Source organism: Oryx dammah, unplaced genomic scaffold (assembly GCF_014754425.2).
Source record: "Oryx dammah isolate SB20612 unplaced genomic scaffold, SCBI_Odam_1.1 HiC_scaffold_25, whole genome shotgun sequence".
Classification (NCBI taxonomy): Eukaryota; Metazoa; Chordata; class Mammalia; order Artiodactyla; family Bovidae; genus Oryx; species Oryx dammah.
This window is the reverse complement of record NW_024070209.1, coordinates 2,929,387-2,944,805: the sequence shown is the minus strand read 5'-3', so window position 1 is coordinate 2,944,805 and position 15,419 is coordinate 2,929,387. Positions and strand designations below refer to the sequence as shown.

The 15,419-nt window shown below is 49.2% G+C and overlaps 1 protein-coding gene across 1 annotated transcript; it reads left to right on the top strand.

The window, feature by feature from the left end:
• Nucleotides 1-289: 289 nt before the first annotated feature.
• LOC120883559 (cytochrome c oxidase subunit 5B, mitochondrial) lies at nucleotides 290-2,437 on the top strand. The gene is made up of 4 exons (XM_040267611.1): nucleotides 290-457; nucleotides 995-1,068; nucleotides 1,242-1,341; nucleotides 2,239-2,437. Exons 1-4 carry the CDS (start codon nucleotides 355-357, stop codon nucleotides 2,349-2,351), a joined length of 390 nt encoding a protein of 129 aa, XP_040123545.1. The 5' UTR covers nucleotides 290-354; the 3' UTR covers nucleotides 2,352-2,437.
• The last annotated feature ends 12,982 nt before the right edge of the window (nucleotides 2,438-15,419 follow it).

The following is a 15,419-nucleotide window of genomic DNA, read 5'->3' as shown; positions in this document are numbered from 1 at the left end:
ATTGTCAGCCAAAAAGCATGTGAACTTCAGTGGGGCTGCCCCATTCGGACGACGACACTGAGTCTCACAGGCGCAAAACAAGTTCTACCCAACCTCAGTGTTAGCAAACGGCAAGTGTCCAGAAGCCTACAATTGAAACCGTTACTAGCCCCGCCCCTAGCCGGCTGCACGGAGTGGGCAATGAGGCAGAGCTGCGCTGGCGCAGCCTTTTCTGGTGCCCCGCCCCGGAAAGGTCACGTGAGTAAGGCGGACTCTGGGCCGGAAGGAAGCGGAAGGGAGAAAAAGCCCTCCCCCGGAAGTCACTTCTGTTTCAGGAGCCTGCTCCCGGAAGTGCTGGTGTTTGTAGCGGGCGTGATGGCGTCAAGGTTACTCCGTGGAGCTGGAGCTTTGGCCTCCCAGGCCCTGAGGGCCCGGGGTCCAAATGGAGTCTCCGTGGTGCGCTCTATGGCGTCTGGAGGTACTCGCCGGCATCGTGCGCCGTTGCCCTCCCGCGGTGGTGTTAGGTCAGCAAAGGCTGGGGTGGGGGAGGCCTTTCATCTTCTCTGGGCCCCAAAGGCCTGAGGCTCTGCGGACCTCTCCCTGTTATTCTCGACCGCAGCTGCTGCTGACCACCAAAGTGACCCGGCTGCGAAAAATTCCTAAACGGAGTTGCCGGGTGACCTTGGTGGGCAAGGTTTGCAACCCGGACATGGAGGGGCCAAGCCGCCCTTCAGACCTGCTCCCGTCTCCAGTTGGATGCACCCCAGTAGGACTCTGATTAACCTGCTTTTAGAAAAAAAAAAAAAAAAGGCAGAAAAATCGGCCTCCGTGGTTGAAGAAAGAAAAGATCACCCCGTGTTCCACTTTGGGTAACGTGACTGGTTCTTAAGGGACAGTGGGTAATGGGTAGACTGTGGGAGCCTGTGGGCCCGCTAAAACTGTAAGGAAAAATTGACTTCTGTGCGTTTTCCCTCTTGATTATTCCAGCCGACATCATCATTTTATTTTCTTTTAGGTGGTGTTCCTACTGATGAAGAGCAGGCGACTGGGCTAGAGAGGGAAGTCATGCTGGCTGCTCGCAAGGGACAGGTGAGAAGAAAGTTCCGTACCTTCTGGGAGAGTTCATTGCTTTGGATGGGACCAGAACAGCCTCCTATGGGGAGCCGTCCCTCCAGGAAACATGGCTTCTGGGAACAGTATTGGTAGTCCCTAGAGGGTAGAGATCATTTGGCATAATAGACCCTTTATTTTGTTTTTTTCAGGACCCATACAATATACTTGCCCCAAAGGCAACCTCAGGTACCAAGGAAGACCCTAATTTAGTCCCCTCCATCAGCAACAAGCGGATAGTGGGATGCATCTGTAAGTGCTTCTCTACTATTTTCTTACCCTTTTGTTTGTTTGCTTACTTATTTTTTGACTGTGCAGAATGTGGGATCATAGTTCCCCAACCAGGGATGGAACCCACGCCCCCGGCATTGGAAGCACAGAATCTGAACCATTGAACCGCCAGAAAAGTCTCTGTTTATTTATTTACTTATTTTTAATGTTTACTTATTTGGCTCTGCCAGGTCTTAGTTGTGACCTTTAGGATCTTTGTGACCTTTAGGACCTTTAGATCTCTGCATGTGAGATCTTTTAGTTGCTGCAGGATCTAGTTTCCTGACCAAGGATGGAACCCAGGCCCCCTGCATTGGGAGCAGGGAGTCTTAACCACTAGACCACCAGGAAGTCTCACCCATTTGTTTAATATGTGTTTTGTATGGAGGATGTCTACTAGTTTCTTCACATCTGTTGTCTGTGAGTGTATATGTGTAAAGATATATGGATAAATGTTTTAAAGGTTTTGACCCTCAGGCCCCTTTGCCAAAGTAGGTCACCCTTACTGTAAAGAGGCCTGGAACATCAATAATGCTGCCTCAGTGGAGAGGTGGTGTGCAGAAATATTCATCTAGAAAATACCGTACTTTCTCTGCCAGACACATCAGGCATTAGGTGTACATTCCAAAATGGACCCAGCTTTGGGGTTCTACACAGGCAGGGAACTGTGAGAACCTAATAGGAACTGACCAGAGGTCAGTTTACTCACAGGTAAACTTGGCCTCAGTTCCTTCATCTGAAAAATGGGATCAGCTTGAACTGACCTTAAGGTGTCAACCATAACTTTATTTGCATCTCAGAGGTTTCTGAGGGCAGTAGGTTAATGGTGAGAGTCCTTCTTTTGGTCTGCATGGCCTTCAGCTACCTTTTTTCTTTCAGGTGAAGAAGACAACAGCACTGTCATCTGGTTCTGGCTGCACAAAGGCGAGGCCCAGCGATGCCCCAGCTGTGGAACCCATTACAAGCTGGTGCCACACCAGCTGGCCCACTGAGCCATTGCACTGATGCACTCAGAATATGATGCGGAATGTCTTCTTTCCAGTAAAGACTAGCCATGACGTTGGCGTCTCCTCCCATAGTTGGCTGGTCTTATTTCTTTCCTGTGTTTATGTCAGAAATAGCTATCTGTTAATATTAGCTTGCCATCCCCTTGCTTTTATACACTGAGATTGTCAATCCCTAATGCATTGATGGTGACAATCGGTATGGGGAACACGGAGTCAGGCTGACTGAACTTGCAGTGTTGGCTTCATCATCTAGCTTTGTTGCTGGTATCATGTTCTCTGAGGGTGGGTGGTGGTTTAGTAGCTAAGTTGTATCATCTTTGTGACCCCATGGACTGTAACCTATCAGGCTCCTCTACCCATGGAATTCTCCAGGCAACAATACTGGAATGGGTTGCGATTTCTTTCTCCGGGGGATCTTCCCGACCCAGGGATCAAACCCAGGTCGCCTGCATTGCAGACAGATTCTTTACCACTGAGCCACCTGGGAAGCGTAGCTGACGCTCTGATGGGAGAGAAAGGTGGATACACAGCCACCCTTTCAGCATCAAAGGCAGCACAGCCACTCCCATACTTGGCATCGATTGACCCTCACAACTACCCTGTGAAATGGACCTTTCTCTTTCTTTGTGTACTTAATTTCTAAAAATTCAGATATAATTCATATACTGTAAAATTCATTTTCAAAGTGTACAGTTCAGTGGTTTCTAGTAAATGGCACCAAGTTTTGCAATCATTATTACTAATTCCAGAACATTCTCAAAAGTCAGTACCCATTAGCACTCACCCCCCTCCTCTCTTTCCCCCCTTGCTCCTGACAACCACTAATCTAATTTCTGTCTATGAGTTTGCCTATTCTGGACATTTCCTATTTGTTGAAAAACTATTTTTCCCGTTGTCTTGTGCCCTGTTGAATATTGACCATTAATTTGTAGGGTTATTTCTGGCCTCAGATTATCACCTTGCAGAGGTTCAGAGAGGTTAAGCTATTTGGCCAAAGTCACAGAGCTAGCTAATAAAAACACTAGATCCAAACCCAGCTCCTTCAAATTTGTCTAAAGTGCTGTGAGAATATGTGATGGGGAGAACGATTAACTTCCCACCCCAGGAGGCAGGTGTCAGGACTGGTCCTAAAATCTCCAAAGGGAAAAAGCAGAGAGGCCTTTGGGAAAACAGCAAAGAATAAGTTGTGGCTGGAATGCCAAAGACTTGCAGGGGTATTTGGCATTCATTTTCTGGGAGAAGGGAGTCCCTGAAGGTTTGTTAGCAGGGAAGACAAGAAGAGGAAGGGGACACTTGGAGGAGAAAGGTGAGTCTGGATAACTTGATTTTGCAGGCCCTAAAGAATCATGAGGTGCAGATGGGGATGGACAGGTTAGCTGGGGAGAGTGGGCTGGAAGCAGAAAGAAGGCTCCAGTGGGACCTGAGTAGTGGAAATGGAGCTGAGATCCAACCTCCAGCAGAGGGAGAAAAGCCAAGAAGAGGCTGAAAGGCAAGGTTGAGGAAGCTTAATTTGGGGAGGCAAGGAGAAGGGTTAACAACAGGAAGGTGTCTCATCAAAACAAGGTTGTAAAGAGAGGCTGGGGCTTGGCATATAGGCCTGCAGGATGACAGTTTCAGGGCAGGGTGCGGTCAGAAGGCCGGTTGGGTGAGAAGGCGTGCAAGTGGTTGATGATGATGCAGACCAAGGGAAGAGGCAGCTTGCCCGAGCAGTCTGGACCGAGAAGACAAATGAGGGCGCAGAGGCACCGTGTGAGAAGGCGACTCCTGTCTCGGCATCCTTGAGGGCCAGCCGAGGGTGCCTGATGCGGAGAGTGGAGGAACAGCCCTGGAGAGGAGAGACCCAGTTTCTCCAAGACCAGAGGGAAGGGGAGAAAGGAGCCTGAGTGAAATACAAGTAGGCAGGGCTGGGGCTTCAGGGCAATTGAGCGAAAGAACTGCCAAGCTCCCAACACCAGCGGCTCAGCCAAGGGCAACTGCCACAAGCCTGTCCAAGTGTATGACATTCTCCAGCCACCTTGGAAGCAGGAAAATAGAAGACAAATGGTTGGGCAAGGGAGAAAGAAACAGGATGTCTGACTGTGGTGGAACCATCTGACCAGGCTGTCCCAGCCAGAGAAGCAGGCTGGTCGCTCTCTACGTGATCCTCCATATCCACCCTCCACCCCTCTCTCTGCCTGGGGAACTGACCATGGCTCTTACCCTCTGGTTGCCAGCGGAGCAGGGAGGAGGATGGCAGGGGAGAGAAGAGTGGGCAAGAAAGTTCCTCCACCCCACCCCCTCTGCCTGGTTCTGGTCAGTGGCACAGCGCCCCCTGCTGCTACAGCCTCAGAGGTGCCAGTACCACCCAGCCCAGCTGGTCAGAACATCCCACTGAGGCCAGCCCTGGTCCTCACCATCCCCTGGGGCTCCCTAAACCCTGAGCACCCTCTACACACTGGCAGATCCTGTGGGCAGGCCTGGCAGGAGGGTGGGAGATGGGGAAGGAGAGGGAACGAAGAGATGGGTGGAGAAGAGTACTAGGACTTCCCTGCTGGGGTCAGGTTCCTGAATAAACAGAGCTCCATGGAGTTGGCAGGGGAATCAGTGGGTGAGAGAAGGGTCCTGGGAAAAGGAAGGGTAGTAATTCACTTTTCTCCTGTGCGAGCTGCCCTATGCCTCCTGCTTTTGTCTCTTATACAGACACATACACACACACTAAATAAGCCTCCTCAGGTCCCTCTGAGCGGCAGTCCCAGCCAGGCCTCATGCTGACAGTGGTTCCAGGCGACACATTTTGGGTTTGCAGCATCTACACAAAAACGTTTGTCAGACCTGGCTTTTCCTCCAGAAGGGCCCTGGCCCCCACAGCCTACCAGAGGTTCAGCCACTTTGTCACGTGGTCCGCAGGACCCCCTGAGGGCCCCTGGGCTCTGAGCTGTCTCTGGTGCAGGATGGGGCGAGCCCTCAACAGCAACTGTCTCCCCCACTCCTATGATAATTAAAAACTAGCCCTACCTCTGCTTCTGTAAGAGGTCAGGGCCTCTGTGGTCCAGTCAGAGCTGCTCTTTCTGGTGATAGAAATGCAGATTAAGTCCTTTATGACCCCATTCCTTCAAGCTTGTGTGAACTTGGTCCAAGCGAAGACAACCCCCTCTCTTCTACTTTCTTGAGATGGATTCAAGGCAGAGGCCACATTCCACTTCCCCCTCCCCCAACACGTAGCCAGAGGCAACTGCTTGTATTGGTTTCCTGTGTATCCTTCCAGAGTTCCTTTAGGTAAATATAAACAACTATGAATACTAATTTAAAATACTGATTAATGATGAAAATTTTTATTGAAATATAGTAATGAAGGGATGGAGCCAAGCTGGGAGGGATTGGGGGCAGGAGGAGAAGGGGACGACTGAGGATGAGATGGCTGGATGGCATCACTGACTTGGACGTGCATCTGAGTGAACTCCGGGAGATGGTGATGGACCGGGAGGCCTGGCGTGCTGCGATTCATGGGGTCGCAAAGAGTTGGACATGACTGAGCAACTGAACTGAACTGATAGTTGCTGTACAATATTATACAAGCTATAGATGTATACAATATAGTGATTCACAATTTTTAAAGGTTATATTGCTTTTACTTGCGCTTCCCAGGTGGCGCCAGTGGTAAAGAACCCGCCTGCCAATGCAGGAGACACAAAGAGCGGCTGGTTTGATCCCTGGTCGGAAAGGTCCCCTGGAGGAGGGCATGGCAACCCACTCCAGAAGAGTCCCATGGACAGAGGAGCCTGGTGGGCTACAGACCATAGGGTCATAAAAAGTCGGACATGATTGGAACTATTTAGTGCACGTGCACCATTTACAGTTATTATAAAATACTGGCTATATTCCCTGTGTTGCACAACATATCCTTATGTTGTTATGTATAATCTCCTCCCCCATCTTGCCCCTCCCTCTCCCCCCACCACTGGTAATCACTAGTTTGTTCTGTATATCTGTGTCTGCTTCTTTTTTGTTATATTCACTAGTTTGTTGTATTTTTTAGATTCCAACATATAAGTGGTATCATACAGTATTTGTCCATCCTTATTGCTTTAAATGGCAAATTTTTGTTCTTTTTTTATGGCTGAGTCCTATTCCATTGTGGGTGTTTACATCTATTACAATGGACCTCATTTTCTTAATCAATATGATCTCGGGTGGCCTCAGCCTGCAGGGGCTTGAAGTGGGGTTCAGTTCCCGGCTAGAGATTGAGGTGGGGCCGTGACAGTGAGAGCACCGAATCCTAGCCACTAGATTGGGATCTAATCCTGACCTCTAGCTACTAGGCCAGTGGTCAATGACAAGGCCCTGGCCCTTCAGCTTTGCAGAAAAGAATTCCCACAAAGATGGAAAGTAGTGAAACAAGCCAAGTGTTTATTAGGAGGAAAATGAGTACGGTGCGTGTGGATAGACACGGCCAGCCTCAGAGAGAGTCGCTCTCTTGGAGCAGTTTAAATAGCTTTTATGGGGCATTTCTTCCAGGTTTCCTTGGGCCAGTCATTTTGATTTGCCTGGTTCTGAGTCTGTATTTGGTATATCTCAGGATCCTCTAGGAGCCGGCAACAGTCCATGAGGTCACAAAGAGTCGGACACAACTGAGCAACTAAGGACAGCACAGGATCCTTCCACATGTGCGCGTGCAACTCTCAGCCAAGATAGAGTCCAGCGAAGCGGCTTGTGGGTTGTTTGGCATCACTTCCCTTTGACCTCCAAGAAGCTTTCTTCAGGAAGTTCTTCTTGACTTAGACAAATATGTGATCTCTTCTCTCTGATCTGGGCAGGGCTCAGCCTCCTCTCTGGATTGTCCTGTCGATATTTTAGAGTTTCTGTTCACAGGGAATGAACTCCCACTGCTCACCTTGGGAGGAGTGGGCATTTACCTCCAACTTCATATTCATTTGTTGATGGGCGCTTAGGCTGCTTCCATATTTTGGCAATTGTAAATAATTATGCTGTTATGAACACTGGGGTGTATCTTTTTGAATTAGTGTGCTTTTTTCTGATATACACCCAGGAGTGGAATTTCTGGGTCATAGAGTGGGTCTGAATAGACATTTTTTTTTTTTTTATGCTAGCACTTACGGTGTATTAGGCATGGTTCTGAGCACTTTGTCCTCAAAACAGCTCCAGAGGTAGGTGCTATGTCCATTTTTTAAAGATTTCCTTTTTGATGTGGACCATTTTTAAAGTCTTCATTGAATTTGTTACAATATTGCCTCTGTTTTATGTTTTGGTTTTTTGGCTGAGAGGCATGTGCGATCTTAGCTCCAAGACCAGGGATCAAACCTGTACCCCTTGCACTGGAAGGCGAAGTCTTAACTACCTGACTGTCAGGGAAGTCCCATTTTAAAGAAAATTAAACTGAACCCAGGAGTTCAGCCCAGGAGTATGAACTCCTCCAGGGTAAGCCCCCTGGACTACATCCAACTTGTTCCTCTCTTTGTCCAAGTGCCAGATTCCAGCATGTAGTAAGTATTCAACAAATTCCAGTTGTTGCCATGAAAGACAATTATTCTGTTTCTGTAAGCCAATGGAATACTTCATCATATATAGGCACACCTGTATGTCAATACAGTAAAAAAATAAGTTCATGAATCCTCAGGGTAACTGGGACAACTCAGCTGGACACTTGTTCAGCTCAGAGTAGGGCTTCCCTGGCGGCTTACGCAGTAAAGAATCTTCCTGCAATGCTGGAGACCTGGGTTCAATTCCTGGGTCAGGAAGATCCCCTGGAGAAAGGAATGGCAACCCACTCCAGTATTCTTGCCTGGAGAATCCCACAGACAGAGGAGCCTGGGAGGCTAAAGTCCATGGGGTCACAAAGGGTCAGACATGACTGAGTGACTAACACTCAGAGTAAGCAGAAGATTCAGTGAAGAAGCTTCAAAAAATTTCTCCTCCTAGAATGACATCAGAGAGCCTGAGCCCAAATCATCTTCTAAATACAGGTCTAAAGGGAAGTCCCTGGCATCCAGTGGTTAGGACTCCATGCTTCTAATGCAGGGGATTCTGGGTCAGTCCCTTGTCCGGGAGCTAGGATCCTACGTGCCATACAGCCCACAACAAACACATACAGGTCTAAAGAATTAAAAAAAAAAAGTGTAAAAGTGACATACCAAGGATAGCCCATGGTATACACTGTTTATTCAGTCCTCGTCCTCCAATCTCAGTTCTGTCCGGGGAGTGTTTGAGTTCCCCAAATGCTCTGGGTCCATCAGTAGATTCCTGCACAGCGCCACCCTCACCAGTTTTTGTTTTGATATATACAGTTCACCTACAGGAATAACTTTGTATTAGACTTCACCCCCTGAATACTCTGTGGGTCCTTAAAATTCACCTGGTTGCCAACTGGACTCGTTTTGAGTCCATTCATCCAGGTAGTGGGATCTGTCCTCTGGGCTGACTCACTGGGGTTCCCCTCTCCTCTCTCCCTCTGCCCCCTCCCCCATCAGGCTGTGGCTCTTCCTCAGCAATAGCCCCAGGATGGCCCCTGCTGGAGCCTACCCACGGACTCCCATGTGTACTCTTGTAACTACCCTGTTCCCAGCTCCTGCCGTCTCTGTTTGGCCTCTGTTCCTTTGGTACTGAATCGAATCCTGCTGGCCCTCCAGGTTCCTGTCAAGAGTCCTGTCCTGCCCTGCTGAGAGGTGACAATTCAGTACTCAGATGCAATATTAGCCTTCATGTCTTTGCACATTCAGTTCCCTTTTCCTTGAATGCCTTATCCTCCTTTTGGAAATAAGTTGCTAATCTAACTCAGACTTCAAGACTATGTGCAAATGCTACCTTGCCTGTGAACCTTGCCCCAAGGCAGGGTATCATCCCATTCAGTTGTACTCTCGAAGCTTCGAGGATACCTCCATTACAGTTGATTACACTGTGGGATAATTATCTTTTTTGCATGTGTTTTGCATCTCGGCAACCAAGGCATGGTAGGTGCTCAGTGTTTATTGAATGATTGCTGAATGGCCTAACACATTACACAGGACAATTATTTATCTATCTTTTGCTGCACCTGGTTTTTGAAAACTTTATTCAATTTGTTATGCCATGTCCTTGTATAAAACCCCACATGAGAAATTACTCCTGGAATGGAAAATAAGAGAAAAAAATTTATTTCCTTTGACCACAGAGACTCTGTATTATATAGAGAAGCATGTAGCCCTTCATCTCCCCACACTTTTCTTCTTGCTTCCAAGAAGCTCAAAAACAGATTTAATAGTCATTCACATAATCACAGTAGTCCCCTTGGCCACATTTGGGTCTTCCTCCTCTTTGTGGTTTTGATTTTTTTAATCTTTTCTCTAATAATTTTGAAATCAGCTAGTGTCGTGTGGAGGAAGAGGTATAGGCGATGGAGTCTGATCTACTAGGGCTTCCCTAGTAGGTCAGACAGTAAAGCATCCACCTGCAATGCAGGAGACCCAGGTTCGATCCCTAGGTAGGGAAGATCCCCTGGAGAAGGAAATGGCAACTCATTCCAATATTCTTGCCTGGAGAATCCCATGGACAGAGAGGAGCCTGGCTGGCTACACTCCATGGAGTCACAAAGAGTTGGACACGACTGACACATAGTAACTAGCAGCTGTATAAAACTTGGGCAACTCACTTAACCTTTTGGAACTTCCGAATCCCCTTTTGCAGGATCTTTAAAAAGGATTAAATTACAACCCATATCATATATGCAGCACCTACTAGAGGATCAATAAATGATAATTACATGAAGTAGAAGCCGTGGTTGAACAAAATAATTGAAAGTGTCACTCCAGGCCAGCCTTTGAAAGACTAAGCAGCTACTCACATGGCATAACTTGGAAAGAAGCAAGGCCAGCTTCCCTGAGTCAGTCCCTTTACTAGGGTCACTATGCAAAGGACTCAGGAACACGGTTTTTTAACTGGGTTAAGAGAGCAAACCACTAGAAGGAGGCATGCACAGCAGGTGGTCCCATGGGGTAGGACCTAAGGGAACAGAGATTTCAGGGTGAGGAGATGGAGGAAGAGGAGGAGGTAGACAGGGAGTGGGCCACCGGGCAGGTCCTCAGCTGGCACACGGCCGGGTTCTGCAGAGGTCCTCTCCTGTAGTCCCTGAGCCACTGAAGCATCCTTGTTGGTCAAACCTCCTTTTCTCTCTCAGGGTCCTCTGGGAAGATTGCAGATGGCCTCAAGGACACGGAGCCTGAGTGCAAACAAAGAAGTAGGCCAACAGGCGCCTAAAACAAAGGCAAAACCCTATGTGGAGGAAGATAGACCAGAAGCACAGAGCGTCCTGGGCTTCAGTGCTGCCTCTTATGACCCCACTTATGGCTATGACCCCACTTATGGCTCTGAGCCAAGTTGGTGGCCTCCAAGCCTCAGTTTCTCCATCTGAATAATGAAAGTAATAATAATGCCCTCCAGCCTGCTGTGAAGAGGTAAAATTGGAGGAAGCATTTATATACTGAAAAGCATTATTCTTGTGTAAGTTATTTTCAATTTTGCCTGTCTATCTTAAACTTAGAAATGATGTTCATTAAAATGGGTCTAAACTATATATGTTTAAAACATTTAAAATAGCAGGAATTCTCAAAAAAAAAAAAAAAAACCAACAGTAAGGAATTCAGATAGGATCCTTTGAACCTCCACATTATCCCTTTTGACAACTGGAGGTAAGGTGACTTAAAGGGTCCGAACTCCTAGAGGTGTTGATCAAAGAAAATCAAGAAGCAATGTTGCTGGGAGGGCCTCTCAGCACAGTGGGGCTGCTGTCTCCCCACCCATCACACCCTGGCCCCAGAATAGGGGCTCCTGCAGAGTATGGGCTTCCCCAGAGTTCCAGCAGCAGCTCTACCACCAACCTGTTTTAAAAACCATGCCAGGGGATCATTTTAATAAGTTACTTGTGATGCCTAACTGAGTCCCCCACAAGAGCAGGACGTGGGTTTTAACTGATGACAGAACTGGCAGAGGATAAAGAGGAATAATGTGTAAATGGCCCAGCTCAGTGCCAGGCACTGGGTTGGGGCTCAATCCATTGTTGAGTGTGAATCTGAGGGCCAGCATTCTCCAAAGTGCACAGGGATATTCATACACATTCAGGTACATGTGAGGAATCATAACGTGGTTGGTGGTTATGAGTGGAATGTTCTCAACACACCAGGCCTGTAGGGTCTCACAGTTTAAAAAGGACCTAAGAGGTGGGAAGGGCAGGTCTGTTCTGGAATGAAATCTTGAAGCCACCTCCTTCTGTTTGTGTGCCTTTGGCAAGTGGCCCTCTTCCCCTGGGCCTTGGTGTTCTTAACCGTAAAATGGAAGCCATCGTGCCTAGGATTTGCCGACTTCCTCCGGGATTCGCCTGAGGGGGTGGGGTCTGAGTAGTAGCGGGAGCGAAGCCGGCTGTTGCGATGAGCCACCAGGGCCCGCGCGCACCCTGGAGGGCGTGCATGTGGCGCCCACGTGGTGGGACTGCGCATGCGCGTTGCCAGTGGCGGGGTGAGGGGGCGCCGAGAGCCGCCATAGTGGAGCGTGGACCGAGGCGCTGTTGCTGTGTCCAGGTCAGCGTTGGGCACGGGGAGGCCCTGGAGACCCGCGCCTGTCCCCACCCGGCCCGCCGGCCCCCCATCCTCCACCCCCAGCACCCTAGAGGCCTCTACCCACTCCCTTTCCCCAATAGCTGTCAGGGCCCCCTGCCACCAACCAGGCCCTCCTGAGTCCCGCCTTGCCAGGCCTCTGTGGTGTGGGCTCCCTGTGTGGCCTTCAGTCCTGTGACTCAGTGGGTAGGCTGGTCAGCTCCATTTTACAGGTGAGGAGACTGAGGCTAAGGATCCTCAAGCGGCATGGCAGCCACAGTACCCAACTTCCGCCCCCCAACCCCCTCCCTCTCCCCGCCCCCCCCCCCTCCCTCTCCCCGCCCCCCCCCTCTCCCCCCCCCCCCCCGCCCCCGCCCAACCACGGTAGGTCCCAAGCCCAGCGCTGGTCAGCTCTCCTCCTGTCTTGTATTTTCATGGATTCCTTTGTTCCACGGGTGTGTTTGCGTTTGCCTCTGATCTGGTTATAGGGATTGCCTTGACCAAGATGGGCCAGGCCCGCGTCTCCCCCGGTGGCGCAGTCGCCAAGCCACGGTTTGCTTTGCTGGGTGAAATTTCTTCAGACTGATTTGGAATCAGTTTATGTTTTGATTTGATGGTTTGTTGTTGTTTGCTTGTTGTTCATGTTTCCCAGGGCACAAAGGGTCACTGCTGGTTTTCTTTCCAGAAAGGCTAGAACTTCCCAGCCTGTTCCCAGTTTGATGGATGTGTGGTTTATGATGCTGGAGACTGTTTGGCTTTTCTTTGTGGATAAAACTCATCTCGCTTCATCTTTCACATTGTGAGCTGAGTCCTTGCTGATGGCGGCCTCTGCCCTGACATTCCTAAGCTATTAAATATTTGTTTAAAAGGACAGATATAAAGCATGGTGTTAGGAATATGGCATCTTGAAGAAGTGATCTTCATAAGAAGCGCAGTTATATTGAGTTAATCTTGGATCTCTTTATATACCAAAGGCTCAAAACACTTTGGTACCTATAATTATTTGGCCTGGTAGTCACGTTTTAAGACAGATTGTTTTATTTTTCTTATAGCCTGCAAAGTAAAAGAACAAAAAAAGTGAGGTGATGTGCTGAAATCACACATGAGAGCATGCTGAAGAGTGGGAGAGGCTGGGAACAGAGACCAAACATTAACAGCCTTGGGCTGGGGTTTGAGGGACTTGGGGAGGCACTAACCCTGCAGTGGGGTGTGTTTGCAAGATGGGACCCAGTTCCTGGGCTGGACTGGGGAGGAGCGAGCATGGCTGGACCAGAGGCCCATGCTTGGAGATGGTTTCCTTGTAAAAATATTTATGTGTTTGGCCGTGTCAGGTCTTAGTTGCGGCATGCAGGGTTTCGATATTCGTTGTAGCACGTACTGTCTTTAGTTGCGGCACGTGGGAGCTTGTTACCTTACCAGGGATTGAACCCAAGCCCCCTGCCTTGGGAACCTGGAGTCTTAGCCAGTGGACTACCAGGGAAGTCCCTAGATGGTTTCCTTAACCTGGAAAGAATATGTGTGAGAACGAGGAGGAACAAGCCCTGGATGTTGGGTGGTGGGGGCTGGGGAGGGAGACAACAGAAGAAGTAAAGTTTGGACAGTAAGTGTATCTCCCTGTGTGGCTGGCGCAGGGCCCTGGCAGCATCGCTTTTGTCGCCCGGTCCGTTCCTGTCTTGACACCTCGTATGCAGTGCTTGGAGCCTGTTGACTAACCATAATTATCGCTTTCATTGATTTTGGAATGCATCTTTGTTCACGTTTTCACAGCTCGACGTTGAGCTGGGTCCCGTGCTGGATGGTGACTTCCTTTGTGCCGTCTTTCACTTGGCAGCTTTTTATGTTTCTTCGTTGAACAGAAAGTCACGGTGCTTTTCTGGTTTTTTTAGCACACGGAGCAACACGTGAGGTCTTAGTTCCCTGACCAGGGATCCAACCAGTGCCCCTGGTTTGTCCTAACCACCAGACCACCAGGGAAGTCCCCACAGTACTTTTAAAATCAGAATTATCTTAGCCCTGATGAGTTGCAGTTTTCAGAGTTGGCGATTCAGGCAGAAAAGATGACCCCTTATTAGACTGTACTATGGCTCATTTCTGGAGAAGGCAATGGCAGCCCACTCCAGTACTCTTGCCTGGAAAATCCCATGGACGGAGGAGCCTGGAAGGCTGCAGTCCATGGGGTCGCTAAGAGTCGGATACGACTGAGTGACTTCACTTCCACTTTTCACTTTCATGCACTGGAGAAGGAAATGGCAACCCACTCCAGTGTTCTTGCCTCGAGGATCCCAGGGACAGGGGAGCCTGGTGGGCTGCCTTCTATGGGGTCACACAGAGTCGAACACGACTGAAGCGACTTAACAGCATCTTGGCTCATTTCTTCATTGAAGATGCTAATGTTTTTAAGGAACTGGAGGGAGGGGGCTGGTAAAAGCCAGGAGCAACAGGTACAAGCATGAAATGTATTCCTTTGTGGGTTGGAGAGGAAAGAAACAGCCGGTGGCTGTGTCTCCTTTATAGGGAAAGTTGGACTGCTGTACAACCACTGGCAGTGCAGTAGCTTTGCGTGACAGGTGTTTTGCGGCAACCAGGCTTAGCTGCCCCCTGGGCAGGTGGCCCTAGCCCACGAGCTGCTCACAGCCAGCCAATCTGAATACTCCTGTTGGGGCAGTGGGGCCCAGGCTCCATCATTGCTGGAGTCTTGGTGACCCTGGGTCTGTCTCTTGGCAGACACCTCCCACTGCTGCAAGTTCAAGGGCAGAGACCTTCTCTTCCCCTTCCTTGGTGTCTGAGGGCTCAACACAAGGCCTGATGCATCAGACATGCTAAATTGGGTTTGCTGAGTGGAACTGTACTGGACACGTTGGGGCAAGTTGTCTTCCAGTGCCCAGGTCAGTCTACATCCTGTAGTGATTCCGTTCACGGTCCTCAGTCCTCCGTGCAGCTGCTTTCTGGGTTGCTGAGTTTGTGAGCTAACCTGGAGGCTGTCTTTCTCTCCAGCCCTCATCTTTGTTAATCCTCAGCTTTCAGAATGAGCTTTTGGGACTTCTTAGTCCACTTACGGGCTTCCCTGGTGACGCAGCAGTAAAAGAAAAGAGAAAAAAAAAAAACCCTGCCTGCCAATACAGAAGACTTGGGGTGGATCCCTGGGTCAGCAAGATCCCCTGGAGAAGGAAATGGCAACCCACTCCTGTATTCTTGCCTGGAAAAATCCCACGGACAGAGGGGCCTGGTGGGCTACAGTCCGTGGGGTCGAAAAAAGTGTCAGACAAGACTTATTGACTAAACAGCACAATGAAAGCCCACTTAAAATTTTAGAACCTGCTTCTGTGTCAGTTCGCTTGGTGACTTTGCCCCCAGAGAGCCTGGCTAGTAAAGCCGCAGGAGAGCAGGACTGCAGCTGGTGTAGCAGGTTGTCTGTACTGGGTTTGGTGTTTGAGCAGATGAGCAGGTCCCAATCTGGGGAGAACTACAGACAGGAATGAAACTGTCCTGGAGACAT

What these genes read in the sequence shown, in the direction of transcription:
- LOC120883559 (XM_040267611.1), top strand. Translation starts at nt 355, where the DNA reads ATGGCGTCAAGGTTACTCCGTGGAGCTGGAGCTTTGGCCTCCCAGGCC. An exon ending in TGGCTGCTCGCAAGGGACAG is followed by an intron (nt 1,069 to 1,241) that starts GTGAGAAGAAAG and finishes TGTTTTTTTCAG; the next exon opens with GACCCATACAATATACTTGC. An exon ending in GCGGATAGTGGGATGCATCT is followed by an intron (nt 1,342 to 2,238) that starts GTAAGTGCTTCT and finishes TTTTTCTTTCAG; the next exon opens with GTGAAGAAGACAACAGCACT.